General features: G+C 36.0%; 1 protein-coding gene across 1 annotated transcript in view; it reads left to right on the forward strand.

Annotated features, from left to right (window-relative positions):
- Window positions 1–13,351, forward strand: part of LOC132545887 (U5 small nuclear ribonucleoprotein 200 kDa helicase-like) — a 31,027-nt gene extending 17,676 nt beyond the window's left edge. The window contains exons 25-45 of the mRNA XM_060209561.1: window positions 185–375; window positions 767–1,064; window positions 1,373–1,443; window positions 1,684–1,958; window positions 2,204–2,364; window positions 2,654–2,752; window positions 3,162–3,290; window positions 3,698–3,892; window positions 4,138–4,392; window positions 4,755–4,957; window positions 5,206–5,279; window positions 6,817–6,893; window positions 7,045–7,192; window positions 7,625–7,701; window positions 8,343–8,430; window positions 9,862–9,983; window positions 10,234–10,377; window positions 10,605–10,781; window positions 11,475–11,635; window positions 11,844–11,925; window positions 12,327–13,351. Coding sequence (XP_060065544.1) covers window positions 185–375; window positions 767–1,064; window positions 1,373–1,443; window positions 1,684–1,958; window positions 2,204–2,364; window positions 2,654–2,752; window positions 3,162–3,290; window positions 3,698–3,892; window positions 4,138–4,392; window positions 4,755–4,957; window positions 5,206–5,279; window positions 6,817–6,893; window positions 7,045–7,192; window positions 7,625–7,701; window positions 8,343–8,430; window positions 9,862–9,983; window positions 10,234–10,377; window positions 10,605–10,781; window positions 11,475–11,635; window positions 11,844–11,925; window positions 12,327–12,578 — 3,279 coding nt within the window. The 3' untranslated portion in view covers window positions 12,579–13,351. The remainder of the gene's footprint in view (window positions 1–184; window positions 376–766; window positions 1,065–1,372; window positions 1,444–1,683; window positions 1,959–2,203; window positions 2,365–2,653; window positions 2,753–3,161; window positions 3,291–3,697; window positions 3,893–4,137; window positions 4,393–4,754; window positions 4,958–5,205; window positions 5,280–6,816; window positions 6,894–7,044; window positions 7,193–7,624; window positions 7,702–8,342; window positions 8,431–9,861; window positions 9,984–10,233; window positions 10,378–10,604; window positions 10,782–11,474; window positions 11,636–11,843; window positions 11,926–12,326) is intronic.
- Window positions 13,352–14,157: the final 806 nt, after the last annotated feature.

Here is a 14,157-nt window from a genome sequence, read left to right on the forward strand (position 1 = left end):
GATATGAAATTTATAAAGAATTTTTACAGTTTTGCTTTATTTTTGAGGGGGAACAGACATAATCTAAAATTCCGTTAAATTTGAAAATTTAATGGGAATGCATATGTAAATCAACAATGTGAGTATATATTGCTATAGATATTTGATATATCAGACTTGTTTGTATGGCCCATCTTTGTTTCAGGTGAACGTACTGCTACAAGCTTACATATCACAACTAAAACTGGAGGGATTCGCCCTGATGTCTGACATGGTGTTCATTACCCAGTCTGCTGGCCGTCTGATGCGTGCTATGTTTGAGATTGTCCTACACAGAGGCTGGGCCCAGCTTGCTGACAAGTGTCTAGCTCTCTGTAAGATGGTTACCAAGCGGATGTAAGTTTTATCTTAATTATCAAATTTTCATGACATTTACTTACATACATACAACAAAAAAAGTCATCTATGAACATCTGTTTTAAGTGTATTAATATGTTCAGGATATGAATGTTATATGGAGCATGTTGAACACTTCCTGTAGGGTCCTTTGAATTTTTTATTCATCATATAATTAGACTTAACATAATTCAGTGTTGATTGCTTTCCTTTGATGTTGTCTAACAAAAAAAATCTAGTAATTTTCAGCTCCTGTGAATAATATACATTTCATTTGATATCACATGATTTTAAAAGTGGCCTGCTTAATTTTTGAAAACCAGTTTGACAAATAACTGATGAACTTCATCATGGATCACTGTAATGATGGAGTTATATTATATATATACAGGTGGCAGTCCATGTGCCCTCTGCGACAATTTGCAGACAAAAAAATGCCTATTGAAGTGATAAAGAAAATTGAGAAAAAGAATTTTCCCTTTGAGCGTCTGTACGATCTGAACCCCCATGAGATTGCTGAGCTTATCCGTGTTCCCAAGAGCGGTAAGACCATTCACAAGAATGTACATCAGTTTCCCAAACTGGAGTTATCTGTCCATGTCCAGCCCATCACGCGGTCAACACTGCGTGTAGAACTGACCATAACACCAGACTTTCAGTGGGAGGAAAAGATCCATGGAAACTCTGAGGTAAATACAGATTTCAACTTACCAAGACAGAAAACGAAAAAAGAAACTATGTGGTTTTTAATGAGAGATTCTGTTGTTGATATTTCTTGGTTTTTATTTCTTAGTTATTTGAGATTGCTGAACAGTAATCACTGGAATAAGGAATTAATATTTGGTCAGCTTTCAAGTGTAAATCAATGAAGTGAACCATTAGTAACATTGTTCCTAAAATTTGTAAAAGTAAGTTAAATGTTTTGTCTTAGTTAACTATTCAGCCTTGGAATTGTAAGGCTTTGAAAATATTTACATACTTTGTGTGTTGTTTGCAGGCATTCTGGATATTAGTAGAAGACGTTGACAGTGAAGTCATTTTACATCACGAGTACTTCCTTCTCAAAAGGTTTGTTTATATGACATGGAAAATATTGTCTTGAAAGGAACCTTTGTGATGTCTATTTCCACATCATAATATCAGAGATATTTCATAAAAGCAAAAACCTATTTTTGAAACACAATGTAAGATAATATTTCGTAGTGGTTGTTAAAATTATACTTTAAAAAACTATATAAAGAAATGAAAGGCTTGCTGCCTACAGGAGCTTTGATGCATGACACTAAAACTACCTGGGTTGTTTTACAGTAAATTTGCGCAGGATGAACACACTGTGAAGTTCTTTGTACCAGTATTTGAGCCTCTGCCTCCACAGTATTTTATCAGAGTGATATCAGATCGATGGTTAGGATCAGAGACACAACTTCCTGTGTCTTTTCGTCACCTCATCCTTCCTGAGAAGTACCCACCTCCCACAGAACTTCTGGATCTCCAGCCCCTCCCAGTGTCTGCCCTTAGGAATGCAGCATTTGAGGGGCTCTACAATGACAAGTTCCCATTCTTTAACCCCATACAGACACAAGGTAGTCAATATTAGATTATATGCAAACTATGATCATTGAGATTTTGAGATAATAGATAATTTTTATCATAATTTTTAAACCCTGTTGTCTTGAAAGTAAACTTGACTGTACCATACCATTTAACTATAATAAATAGATCAGGGAAATATTAGCCATTGTGATTTTTTAAAAATTCTGTATCAAGGTAACTGTTGTAGTATTTTGTCTGATTAATTATTATGGTATTATGTTATTTTCCATTATAGTGTTCAACGCGGTATATAATAGTGATGACAATGTGTTTATCGGGGCACCCACTGGTAGTGGAAAGACCATCTGTGGAGAGTTTGCTATGTTACGTATGTTCTCCCAGAACCCAGACGGCCGCTGTGTGTATGTTACACCACTCGAGGCCCTGGCTCAACAAGTAAGCTATATATCTCCGATCATCTTGTTGATGTATAAGTATTAAGTATGTAATATCAGTCACATAACCAGTATAGGACATTAGAGTGGACACTCATCAATGATGATGTGATTGTTGAACACACAAATACAAATATTGCTCCATTGGGAAATAGTAGGAAACATTTTGGTTTATGATTATTGAGAAAAATGCAAAGGAATTTGTCATTTCTATCCGGTACCAGACTTTTGAGATATTGTATATTCCTGAAACACTGAGAGTAATAAGAGATGTCCCTTTCATATTTCAGATGTACAATGATTGGCAGGCCAAATTTGGAGGACACCTGGGAAAGAAAGTGGTCCTGTTGACAGGGGAGACAGGAACTGACCTGAAACTTCTGGCCAAGGTACTAGTTGTAGTAGTTGTAGTAAACCTAGATATGAAAGTAAATACTGGTATAAAATGTGTTATTTATGGCTCATAGAGAAAGAACATGTATTAATTGAAGCAGTTGGTTGTCAGTTTACTCCATTTTATTGTAATGCAAAGAGCGGGTATTGATTGTTACGTCATTAGTTTGCATGAGAAAATGGTGTCGTTTTCTCATGAAGATACTCTCTCAAATGAATGATGTAACAGTCTATACCCACTCACAGGAGCAGACAACTCTGTATTACGAAAAAAGACAGAATGTGTATGTACATCTTATGTTGAATACAGAGACCTAGGTTGTCTCCTGGTTGATATAGTCTAGTAACTAAACATGTTCCTTTTTGAGTAATTTATCTTAAGTCCTTAAACATGTTTGTTTCTAGGGTAATATTATCATCAGTACCCCCGAGAAGTGGGATGTGTTGTCACGGCGATGGAAACAGAGAAAGAATGTTCAGAATGTGAACTTGTTTATCGTTGACGAGCTTCACCTCATTGGAGTAGATGTTGGGGTAAGGTATACAAACTGGAACGGAAAATTAATGATTTGTTATTTAGGCCTGTACTAGATTTAAATTATTTATCTCTTACTTCAGTCTACATATACATATTTAATACAGTTTATAAAACTAATATCTGTGTTAGAAGTAATTTGGTTGTAATTTTATGATCATATGTCTCTTCATCCTCTGTAGGTTATATGTATATAATGATAATTATCACCTATTTCAGCCTGTATTGGAGGCAGTATGTAACTAGATGAAAACGATCACCTGTTTCAGTCTGTTTTGGATGCTATATAATGATCATCGCTTGTTTTAGTCTGTATTGTTGGTGATCTGTATGTAAATAATGATTATCACCCCTGGGCCTCAAATGGAGGTGATCTGTATTCAAAGATAATTATCGTTTTTTTCAGCCTGTGTTGGAGGTAATCTGTTCACGCATGCGATACATGTCCTCTCAGTTGGAGCGTATCAACATTCGTATCGTGGCTTTGAGCTCCTCACTATCCAATGCAAAGGATGTGTCCCAGTGGTTAGGATGCAGTGCCACTGGATTCTTCAATTTCCACCCAAATGTACGCCCAGTACCTCTTGAGTTACACATACAGGTAAGTTGTCTACATCCTCACCTTAATGTCATAACTGATTTCTGGAGTTACTTACACGGGTAAGTAATATACTGGTTCATCGCTATATAAACGGTTTGGTATAACTCCATTCCCTCAATGTCTGTCCTGTGTTATTGTAGTTATACCTTTATAAACCTAGTTACATCTTTATAAATCTGAATAAACAACATAACTTTGTGTATCACAGAAACTTGTAACACAACTCTACAATTGATATGTTCCAGGGTTTCAACACCAGTCACAATGCGTCCCGTATTGTTGCCATGGCTAAACCAGCCTACCAGGCCATCATTCGCCATGCCCCTAAAAAACCTGTGATCATCTTTGTACCATCACGGAAACAGACGAGGCTGACAGCCATAGATATCCTGACATTCAGTGCTGCAGAAATCCAACCAGACAGTGACATGCCAAGGAGCAGGTTTCTTCATGTCAAAGAGGAAGATATTCAGCCATTCCTGGAGAAAGTCACCGACAAGGTGTGTAGTTCTGTGTACAAGTGTCAATTACAAGTTGTTGAAAAAGTTATCAGAAAAGAAATAAAAAAAAACGCAATTATCTTAGTTATGTGTGTAATTTCGCCACTCTGTTAAGTTGCAGAAGTTAAAATTGAAAGTTCTGATAATAAATTTTGTTACATGTCATAAGTATGAAAATAAGCATCTAGATATGATTGATATATACATATAAAAAAGGTTTGTTAGACTGAATTGAAACTAATATCTTGATTATAACTGAGACTGTTTGATATACTTGATTTGGTCAGGAAATGTACTTGATGGGTCTATCATATAAGTATCATCTTAGAATGTTTATAACTGTTGTAAAACTTGATAATCAGACCCTGAAGGAGACCTTGAGTAACGGGGTGGGCTACCTACACGAAGGGCTAGGAGACATAGAGAAGAAGGTTGTGGAGACTTTGTTCTCTAGTGGAGCTGTACAGGTACTTGTTGCCTCCCGCAATCTCTCCTGGGGTATGAATGTCTCAAGTCACCTGGTTGTTGTCATGGATACACAGTACTACGACGGAAAGAGTCATTCGTAAGTTGTAAAATACTGGCAAATGAAATACCCAACATGGTTTATAAATTGATTACATTTATATTTTTTGTTGTCTATGTGTAGAGAAAAAATGTAGGTAAAGAAGTTGCTCTCTAAGATAGAGACTTACCACTGAAATAAATACATGTTTTTATGTTAATGTGGTGAAACTGTGATATTTAAATGTTTGATCTAGAGATTTACATAACAAGATTTAGTTAGTGATTTTTTTTCATGGTCACATGTAGGTATGAGGATTACCCTGTGACTGATGTGCTGCAGATGATTGGTCGAGCTAACAGACCCGCCTTGGATCAGGAAGGTAATAGAACATATTTCAGGAGGATATGTATTTAAGACACTATGAAAAGTTGCATTATCATTATTAAGATTACTCAGATTTTTCACCAGAGGTGACATAATATTCCTTTTACAAGTCCAGTTATATATTTCTGTAATCAGGTATTACGTCCATTGGATACTTACTCCTTGCACATTTTCCTTTGAGTGAGATTATTGTCACCATTAATGAAGAAAATGGCTCAAATACTTTGCAGTTATATTTGTCAATAAGGAATTTCAAAATGGAATTAGAAAGATGTTCAGGTCACAAGCTTTTAGGCAAGTTAAATATCAAATTGTTAGGGCCCCAGATTGAAGATGAGAGTGTCGTAAAATGATCAGGTTGTCTGTATGTCCATTTTGTTGTTTTGGTACAATATCTCAAGTTGTGCTGAACCGATTGCACTCAAACTTTTCCCAATGCTTCTTTGATGGAATTGCTTGTGTGGGATTGAATTTTGAAGTCATGAGGTCAATGTTCAAGGTCTCAACAGCTATAAATAGAAAATTAGTTTCTGTAAAATATCTTCAGTTCATTTTGGACAATAACACTTAGCGACTCTCTCCATTGCTTCTTCACAGGAATGCTAGCTCTCAATTTTTTTTCTTTTTGTTTTTTCGATTTTTTTTTTCAGTTTTGCTTAGAGATCAAAGGCTGAGTATGATAAAAATAGGTTTATACAATGAAATATATGTATCTGAATGTTACTGGGAAATGTACTTATGACGTAAAGCCTGATTGGCTTAAATCAGACGAGAAGTACCCGGAATACAGTTAAGGTAATCGGGTCAAATAACAATGTCAAATTCAAAATATGATCTTCGCAGATAATTGGTTATGACATTAATTAAGTGTTGTTGAATTAAATCAATTTTTGATTAAGCTGACTGCAAGTCAGGGTCATCAGGTCAAAGGTGAAGGTCACAAATTTAGAATACTTTTAAGACAAACATTTTAGGCTTAAGATTGAAGTCAACTCTAATACTTTACTGGTAAAAATTTTTTTATGACAAAGCTTGATTATTTGAAATCAGATGAGAAGTTGCCTGAATAGAGGTGAAGGTCACAAGTGGAGGTCAAATTTGAAACTTTTATATTCCACAGGCAAATTATTGTGTCCGTGAAGTAATATATAAAAATTTGATTTCAAAGTAACTTTTAGATTTAGGGTCTAACACAATCCAAAGCCCTTCCAGACATTAATTTACACTCTAGTTTAACAACTGTTCTGTGTTATTTTGGAATTAGTGTGGTATTTGATTTATCAACTGAATTGTGCATTGATACCAAAACCTTAAAATTAATTATTGTTAGATCAGCCTGTGTAAACTTGGACTGTTGTATTTTTCTCTCAAAAAAAAGAGTTATTCGAGAATTAATTTTTGACATCACTTTTGATGTAACATTTGTATGAGAGAGAATACAGGTCAGAAAAGACAAGTTTTTGAAACTCTTCAAAAATTGGACTTAACAAAATTAGTACAACCATAAGAGTTATTATTTTTTTTTATTTCAGGAAAAGCAGTTATTCTTTGCCAGAGTTCAAAGAAAGAATTCTTCAAGAAGTTCTTGTACGAACCACTGCCAGTAGAGGTATGTTGATGTTTACCTTAATTTCTGTTTTCAGTATAATCTCATTGGTAAAAAACATCTTAACAAATATGTTATCTTTAATCCATGTTCAGCTGACCTGGTTATTTTGATATCTAATTAATTGTTGGCATGTGATACTTTTTCCTTGTAGAGTCATTTAGACCACTGTCTACATGATCACTTTAGTGCGGAAATTGTCACAAAGACAGTGGAAAATAAACAAGATGCTGTGGACTATCTCACCTGGACCTTTGTGTACAGGCGCATGACCCAAAACCCCAACTATTATAATCTTCAAGGTAGGACATGTTAACTGGTGTATAACTACATGTCAACTAGCATATCATGACATGATATCTTGTGTATAATGACATGTTTACTAGGTTATGACAACATGTTTACTAGGTTATGACAACATGTTTACTGTGTGTAATAGATAAAAACTATGCATGTAATTAGAATTAGGCAAGGGACAATGTATGTAGAATTTTTGATTGTTTGGTTTTTTTGTGTGTTTTTTGGTTTTGAAAATTGAAATATTGATGTTGTAATGAACAGTTTTACCATTAGAAAACATCATTAAATCTTTGTCTTGTCATAAGGAAATTGTTATATTTTTGATGTTTGATTCAGAGATGAATGATTCAAGGCATTCTTTTCTTATCAAAACTGTAACATTGGTCTATGTGGGATAAACATTGACTCATTTGAGATATGTTTTTATATTACAGGGGTTACCCATCGTCACTTGTCGGATCACATGTCAGAACTTGTGGAGAACACAATCAATGACCTTGAACAGTCAAAGGTGAGATGTCATGTGTTTACACAGTTAATAACAAATGTGGGGAGACAGATATTATTAGATGTTTATGAAAACCCACTGTAGAGGGTAAATAATGCCTATTTTAAAACTGTTTTGTTTTGCCCTCTATGTAGATAACAGGCAATTATTATTGTATAGGTGATTATTAGCTATAATATGGTATGTAGCTTTTCAGTGTTAATGTGATGTATATATGTAAATTTTCAGTGTTAATGTGATGTATATATGTAAATTTTCAGTGTTAATGTGATGTATATATGTAAATTTTCAGTGTTAATGTGATGTATATATGTAAATTTTCAGTGTTAATGTGATGTATATATGTAAATTTTCAGTGTTAATGTGATGTATATATGTAAATTTTCAGTGTTAATGTGATGTATATATGTAAATTTTCAGTGTTAATGTGATGTATATATGTAAATTTTCAGTGTTAATGTGATGTATATATGTAAATTCTCAGTGTTAATGTGATGTATATATGTAAATTTTCAGTGTTAATGTGATGTATATATGTAAATTTTCAGTGTTAATGTGATGTATATATGTAAATTTTCAGTGTTAATGTGATGTATATATGTAAATTTTCAGTGTTAATGTGATGTATATATGTAAATTTTCAGTGTATCAGTGTAGAAGATGAGATGGATGTAACGCCGCTCAACCTGGGAATGATTGCAGCTTACTATTACATCAACTATACAACTATAGGTAAGTCTGTTGTCTCTCATCATCTCCATGTCATACCTCAACACACCACCCATTCACCATACCCCATACACTACACCAACCCTGCACCATCCCATCTCTCCACCTCACCATCCCCATGCCAAACCACCTAACACTTGAATTACACCACACTACCCCTACACTACACCACTCTTAATCATTACCAATCAGACACTATACTCCTTTACATCTACGCCATGGCACTCCTACACCATACCATCACCACAGCTTGACAGTTCTACATCATACCACTCTCACACCCAAACTCAACACTATACCCCTTTACACCTACACCATGGCACTCCTACACCATACCATCACCACAGCTTGACACTTCTACATCATACCACTCTCACACCCAAACTCAACACTATACCCCTTTACACCTACACCATGGCACTCCTACACCATACCATCACCACAGCTTGACACTTCTACGTCATACCATTCTCACACCCAAACTCAACACAATACCCCATTACACCTACACCATGGCACTCCTACACCATACCATCACCACAGCTTGACAGTTCTACATCATACCACTCTCACACCCAAACTCAACACTATACCCCTTTACACCTACACCATGGCACTCCTACACCATACCATCACCACAGCTTGACACTTCTACATCATACCACTCTCACACCCAAACTCAACACCATACCCCTTTACACCTACACCATGGCACTCCTACACCATACCATCACCACAGCTTGACACTTCTACATCATACCACTCTCACACCCAAACTCAACACTATACCCCTTTACACCTACACCATGGCACTCCTACACCATACCATCACCACAGCTTGACACTTCTACATCATACCACTCTCACACCCAAACTCAACACTATACCCCTTTACACCTACACCATGGCACTCCTACACCATACCATCACCACAGCTTGACACTTCTACATCATACCACTCTCACACCCAAACTCAACACTATACCCCTTTACACCTACACCATGGCACTCCTACACCATACCATCACCACAGCTTGACACTTCTACATCATACCACTCTCACACCCAAACTCAACACTATACCCCTTTACACCTACACCATGGCACTCCTACACCATACCATCACCACAGCTTGACACTTCTACCATCTCACACCACTCAACACTACTCAACACTATACACCTACACCATGGCACTCCTACACCATACCATCACCACAGCTTGACACTTCTACATCTTACCACTCCGACACACTTGTAACACTAATCAGTCATTGAATGATATCAACCTACAACTCTACAAATAAGCTCCTACATATGCTGACACCATACCATCCCATCCATATGATACTTCTCAGTCTGGGAACTGATGTTTTCTGTAGTTAAATAAACTCCTTTTATTTCATAATTTTTTTGATGATCTCTTTGTTAACAGAAACATTCAGTATTTCCCTGAACGCAAAGACAAAGATGAAAGGCTTGTTGGAGATCATCTCTAATGCTGCAGAGTATGAGGATATAGCAATCCGTCATCATGAAGATACAATACTCAAACAGGTATACTACATTGATCTGATTATAGTATTGGCTGCCCATCATTTTTGTATGTCAAACCATTAGTTTCTCTATATATTTCATTGGTATAACGGTGATCCTTTGTATGTAATACAGGCTTAAATTAATTCATTTACATTATGTGTAGCAATCTTTCTCCTAATAGAAATTTAAAGTCTCAAGACTTCAGAGATCAGGATTGGTTTACAGATAGGAATTAAATGAAGTTGACACTTGTACTGTTTACCTTCAGCTGTCAACCAGACTGCCGAACAAGCTGGCCATACAGAAATACAATGACCCCCACGTGAAGACCTATCTCCTTCTCCAGGCACATTTGTCTCGCATGCAACTGTCTGCTGAGCTTCTGTCTGACACTGAGGACATTCTCAGCAAGGTAACTACCCTGAAGATCAGGTTTGGAGTACTGTTTAAGAAAACTTCACCTTTATTTGTTCCTTGACACATATTTGACTCCTATTCCCATTGTGTTACATAAAATGATTATAGGTATATTCTTTCATGATTTGATGCTCAGCTATTTAATTATTTTGTGGCCCAATTTTGTGTGGATACTCTATATCACAAACATTAGTTTAATTCTATACTTTCATTTGTCTCCAGGCTATCCGCCTGATTCAAGCCTGTGTGGACGTACTATCCAGTAATGGCTGGCTGACTCCTGCCCTAGCTGCTATGGAGCTTGCTCAGATGGTGACCCAGGCCATGTGGAGTAAGGACTCATACCTGAAACAACTGCCACACTTCTCACAAGATATCATCAAACGCTGTACAGAGAAGGTGAGTATCCTCTAATATGCCCTTGCCATTGCTTAGTCTGGGACTTATAGTGTTACCATTGTCCATCTTTCTTTTGTTCTGTCATATTGTTTTTGCTCATATACTTTCTAACTGATACAGATATAGAACTGTTGTATGTAGTTGTACAATAATTATATGCAGGTCAAGTTTCAATTCCGTTATGGTCAATTCACTTGTTCCAGAGTTAAGGGCATTCTCCTCAAGAAATTGAATTAAAATTTTCACAAAAACAGGTAGACCACGGAAAGCCTTTTCTAGCTTCTGTAGGAAGTTAAACAATTTTGCTTATTGAAAATTGATTAATCATATATACTTATGAAATTTTGAAAAATTACATGTATACAATGCATTTCATTTTACAATTTCTTTGGTTGCCTGATAATCTTTGCACCAGTGATTATTTTTTTGAAGCTGTTTCCAGCTACAGAACTGTGTGTGTGTTTTAACCTTCCTGTCAAAACTTTAAAGGGGTTATAAGTTCATCCTGTTATAGTGCTTTTTGTATGTAGAGTTACTCATTTTAAGCCTTTGCTTGATGGATCTGACCTGCTAGAATCTTTGTGTGGATGATATATATTGGATATATCTGACAACCACCTTAGTTTGTAATGTTTTGGATTCATAAGATCATGGAGACTTTTGTGTGTTGATGTATATTCTTTTTCTCCACAGAACATAGAGAGTGTGTTTGATGTGATGGAGATGGAGGATGAGGAGAGAACTTCATTATTACAACTAACAGAGGATCAGATGGCAGATGTGGCTCGCTTCTGTAATCGTTATCCCAACATAGAGCTCACTTACGAGGTTATGGAAAAAGATAGCATCCACAGGTATAACCATTAATTAGTCCTGATAAAACTTCATTCTATGACACTATTAGATTTTCTGCACAATTACAATATTTATCACTAAGTTTATAACTTCAATTTGGTCTTTCTCAATAGTTTCACTTCATTCATGATACATTAAAATAAATGTTTTATCATTACAATCAAAGTAAAAAATGTATTCATATTTATATATTGTGTACAATTTCAGTGGTTCTGCTGTGAATGTGGTTGCTACTTTGGAGAGAGAGGATGAACTAACGGGACCAGTGATCGCGCCGTTCTTTCCACAGGTAAGTGGTTAGCTGTAGGAGCCTAAGATCTCTGTCTCAAATAAACACACATGGTGTGCTGCTAAGGATATTTTTCAAAATACTCTCAACTAACAAATCAAAATCATTTGAGTTTTTCAAAGTCATATATGATTTTCAGCTGTGTTTTGGAGCATAACTGACATTTTACATATGGCAGAGTCACAGGCTTACTTCAGCTAGTATCAAAATGTGTTTGTTTGAATTTATGTTAACTATCATTCAGATTACAAGCATGGCACTGCTTTACTTCATTCAAATTTCACAATGTTTGCATGGCTTAATTTCAAATTAAGAAAATGAAGTAAGTGATTCTAGTTAAATTTGGTTGCTTTCTGCTCATGTTTGTTGATTTTCGTAACAAATATCGATTTTCCTGACAGAAACGAGAGGAAGGCTGGTGGGTTGTTATTGGGGACAGCAAAAACAATTCCTTGTTGTCGATTAAGAGGCTTACCCTGCAGCAGAAAGCCAAAGTAAAACTAGACTTTGTGGCACCCACTCCAGGAAAGTACAACTACACCATCTTCTTTATGAGTGATGCCTACATGGGATGTGATCAAGAATACAAGTTCTCTATTGATGTTCTGGAGGGAGAAAGTGGTAGTGAAGAGAGTAACAGTGACTCAGATTAAACATAACAGTCACTCAGATCCAGTTGAACACTTAATCAACGCTTGATCATAATGGATGTGCTTAAGAGACAGACACAGTATAGGCATTGCCGTGTAGAAACGGGCATTGTCAACAATTGTTTTGTATGTTGTTGTATTTCCTTTGTGTTGAACAGAACAGCATAATTGGAATTTAATTGACTGTGGAAAATGCATAGCATTTCATTTTCTGACCATGATTTCACAGAGTGATTTGAATCTAAGAGAGACTAATCAGTGTGCGGCTAATAAAAGGCATGGCTGATTGATGGTAAAAACCTGTATACTACAGGATATCGTGTTGCTCAGTAGGAATACAGTTATATAACAGAGAAGGCTATAAGTAATTGGAGTAGTTTAAACCACTGAAAAAAAATTACATTCAGGAAAATAAGGGAATATGAAATATTGAATGAGGAAGGACAGTGTTCTCTTAGTATATAAACCAAAATAAGATTTATTTTTATCTTTCATCATAGATCTGTTTCATACACGCAAATGATTAATTATCTCATCTTTACCATATCATCTGAAAATGTTATCAACTGACTTCTTGATGTTCTATGTTATTATGATGACAAGTGACCAAGGTCACAACTGTTAAAGAAACTGATTTTATTCTGAAACATAACAGCAGTGCAAGTAATCATGTATCTGCCTAATTATACCTATTTAGGTATATTATGTATCTGTCACAAAATTGTCATTGAGAACATCATGTTTACATTTCAACCTCAATAAAACTATACATGTCAGCTCTTTGTATTATTGAATTATTTATCTATCTATTTCTTGATGTTAAATCAATCTTATTAGCTCACCTGGCCCAAAGGATATGGCATCCAGCGTCCGTCTGGCGTCAACTTTTCACTTCAAACAACTTCTCAATACCTGAAAGGCTCAGAGTACTGATATTTAGCCTGTAACATGCTGGGAAGAAGTGCTACCAAGTCTGTTGAAATGTGTTAATAAATCTTTAAACAAATTCTTCTAAGTAAGGGAAAGTCTGACTCAGTAATGGAAAGGCCAAGGGTAATGATATTGGGCTTTGCATATTTGGGGAAAAGGATTCGCTGAAGGTCATCAATTTGTTTTAAACAATGGATCTTGTCCCCTTGAGGTGAGGCTTATGCAATTGCTCTTCAATTCTTGTTTTTGAGTTGATAATGGTTCATTTGTATGGAAATGATATGAAATTTTTCGAAGCAGACAGTCTTGCCACTGTCCAGTTATGCAGTAAATATCTCTATCAAAGCAGAATTTCTCGCATGAGTTGGCTACATCTCAGACTCAGTTGTCTGAGTAGACATTCTCCTGTGTGTTAGCTGTATTCCTTGCTCTGTTATTTAAGCAGAAATTCACCAGTGTAATGGCGACATTTCAGAATGTTGTCTGGGGAGCAGACCTCCTTCATTGTGTTTTCTGTGTCTCAGGCTCCGTTGTCTGGGGAGCAGACCTCCTTCATTGTGTTTTCTGTGTCTCAGGCTCGGTTGTCTGGGGAGCAGACCTCCTTCAATGTGTTTTCTGTGTCTCAGGCTCGGTTGTCTGGGGAGCAGACCTC

The sequence above is a fragment of the Ylistrum balloti genome, unplaced genomic scaffold, assembly GCF_031769215.1.
Source record: "Ylistrum balloti isolate Yb309-2 unplaced genomic scaffold, AGI_CSIRO_Ybal_v1 Utg369862, whole genome shotgun sequence".
Taxonomy (NCBI): Eukaryota; Metazoa; Mollusca; class Bivalvia; order Pectinida; family Pectinidae; genus Ylistrum; species Ylistrum balloti.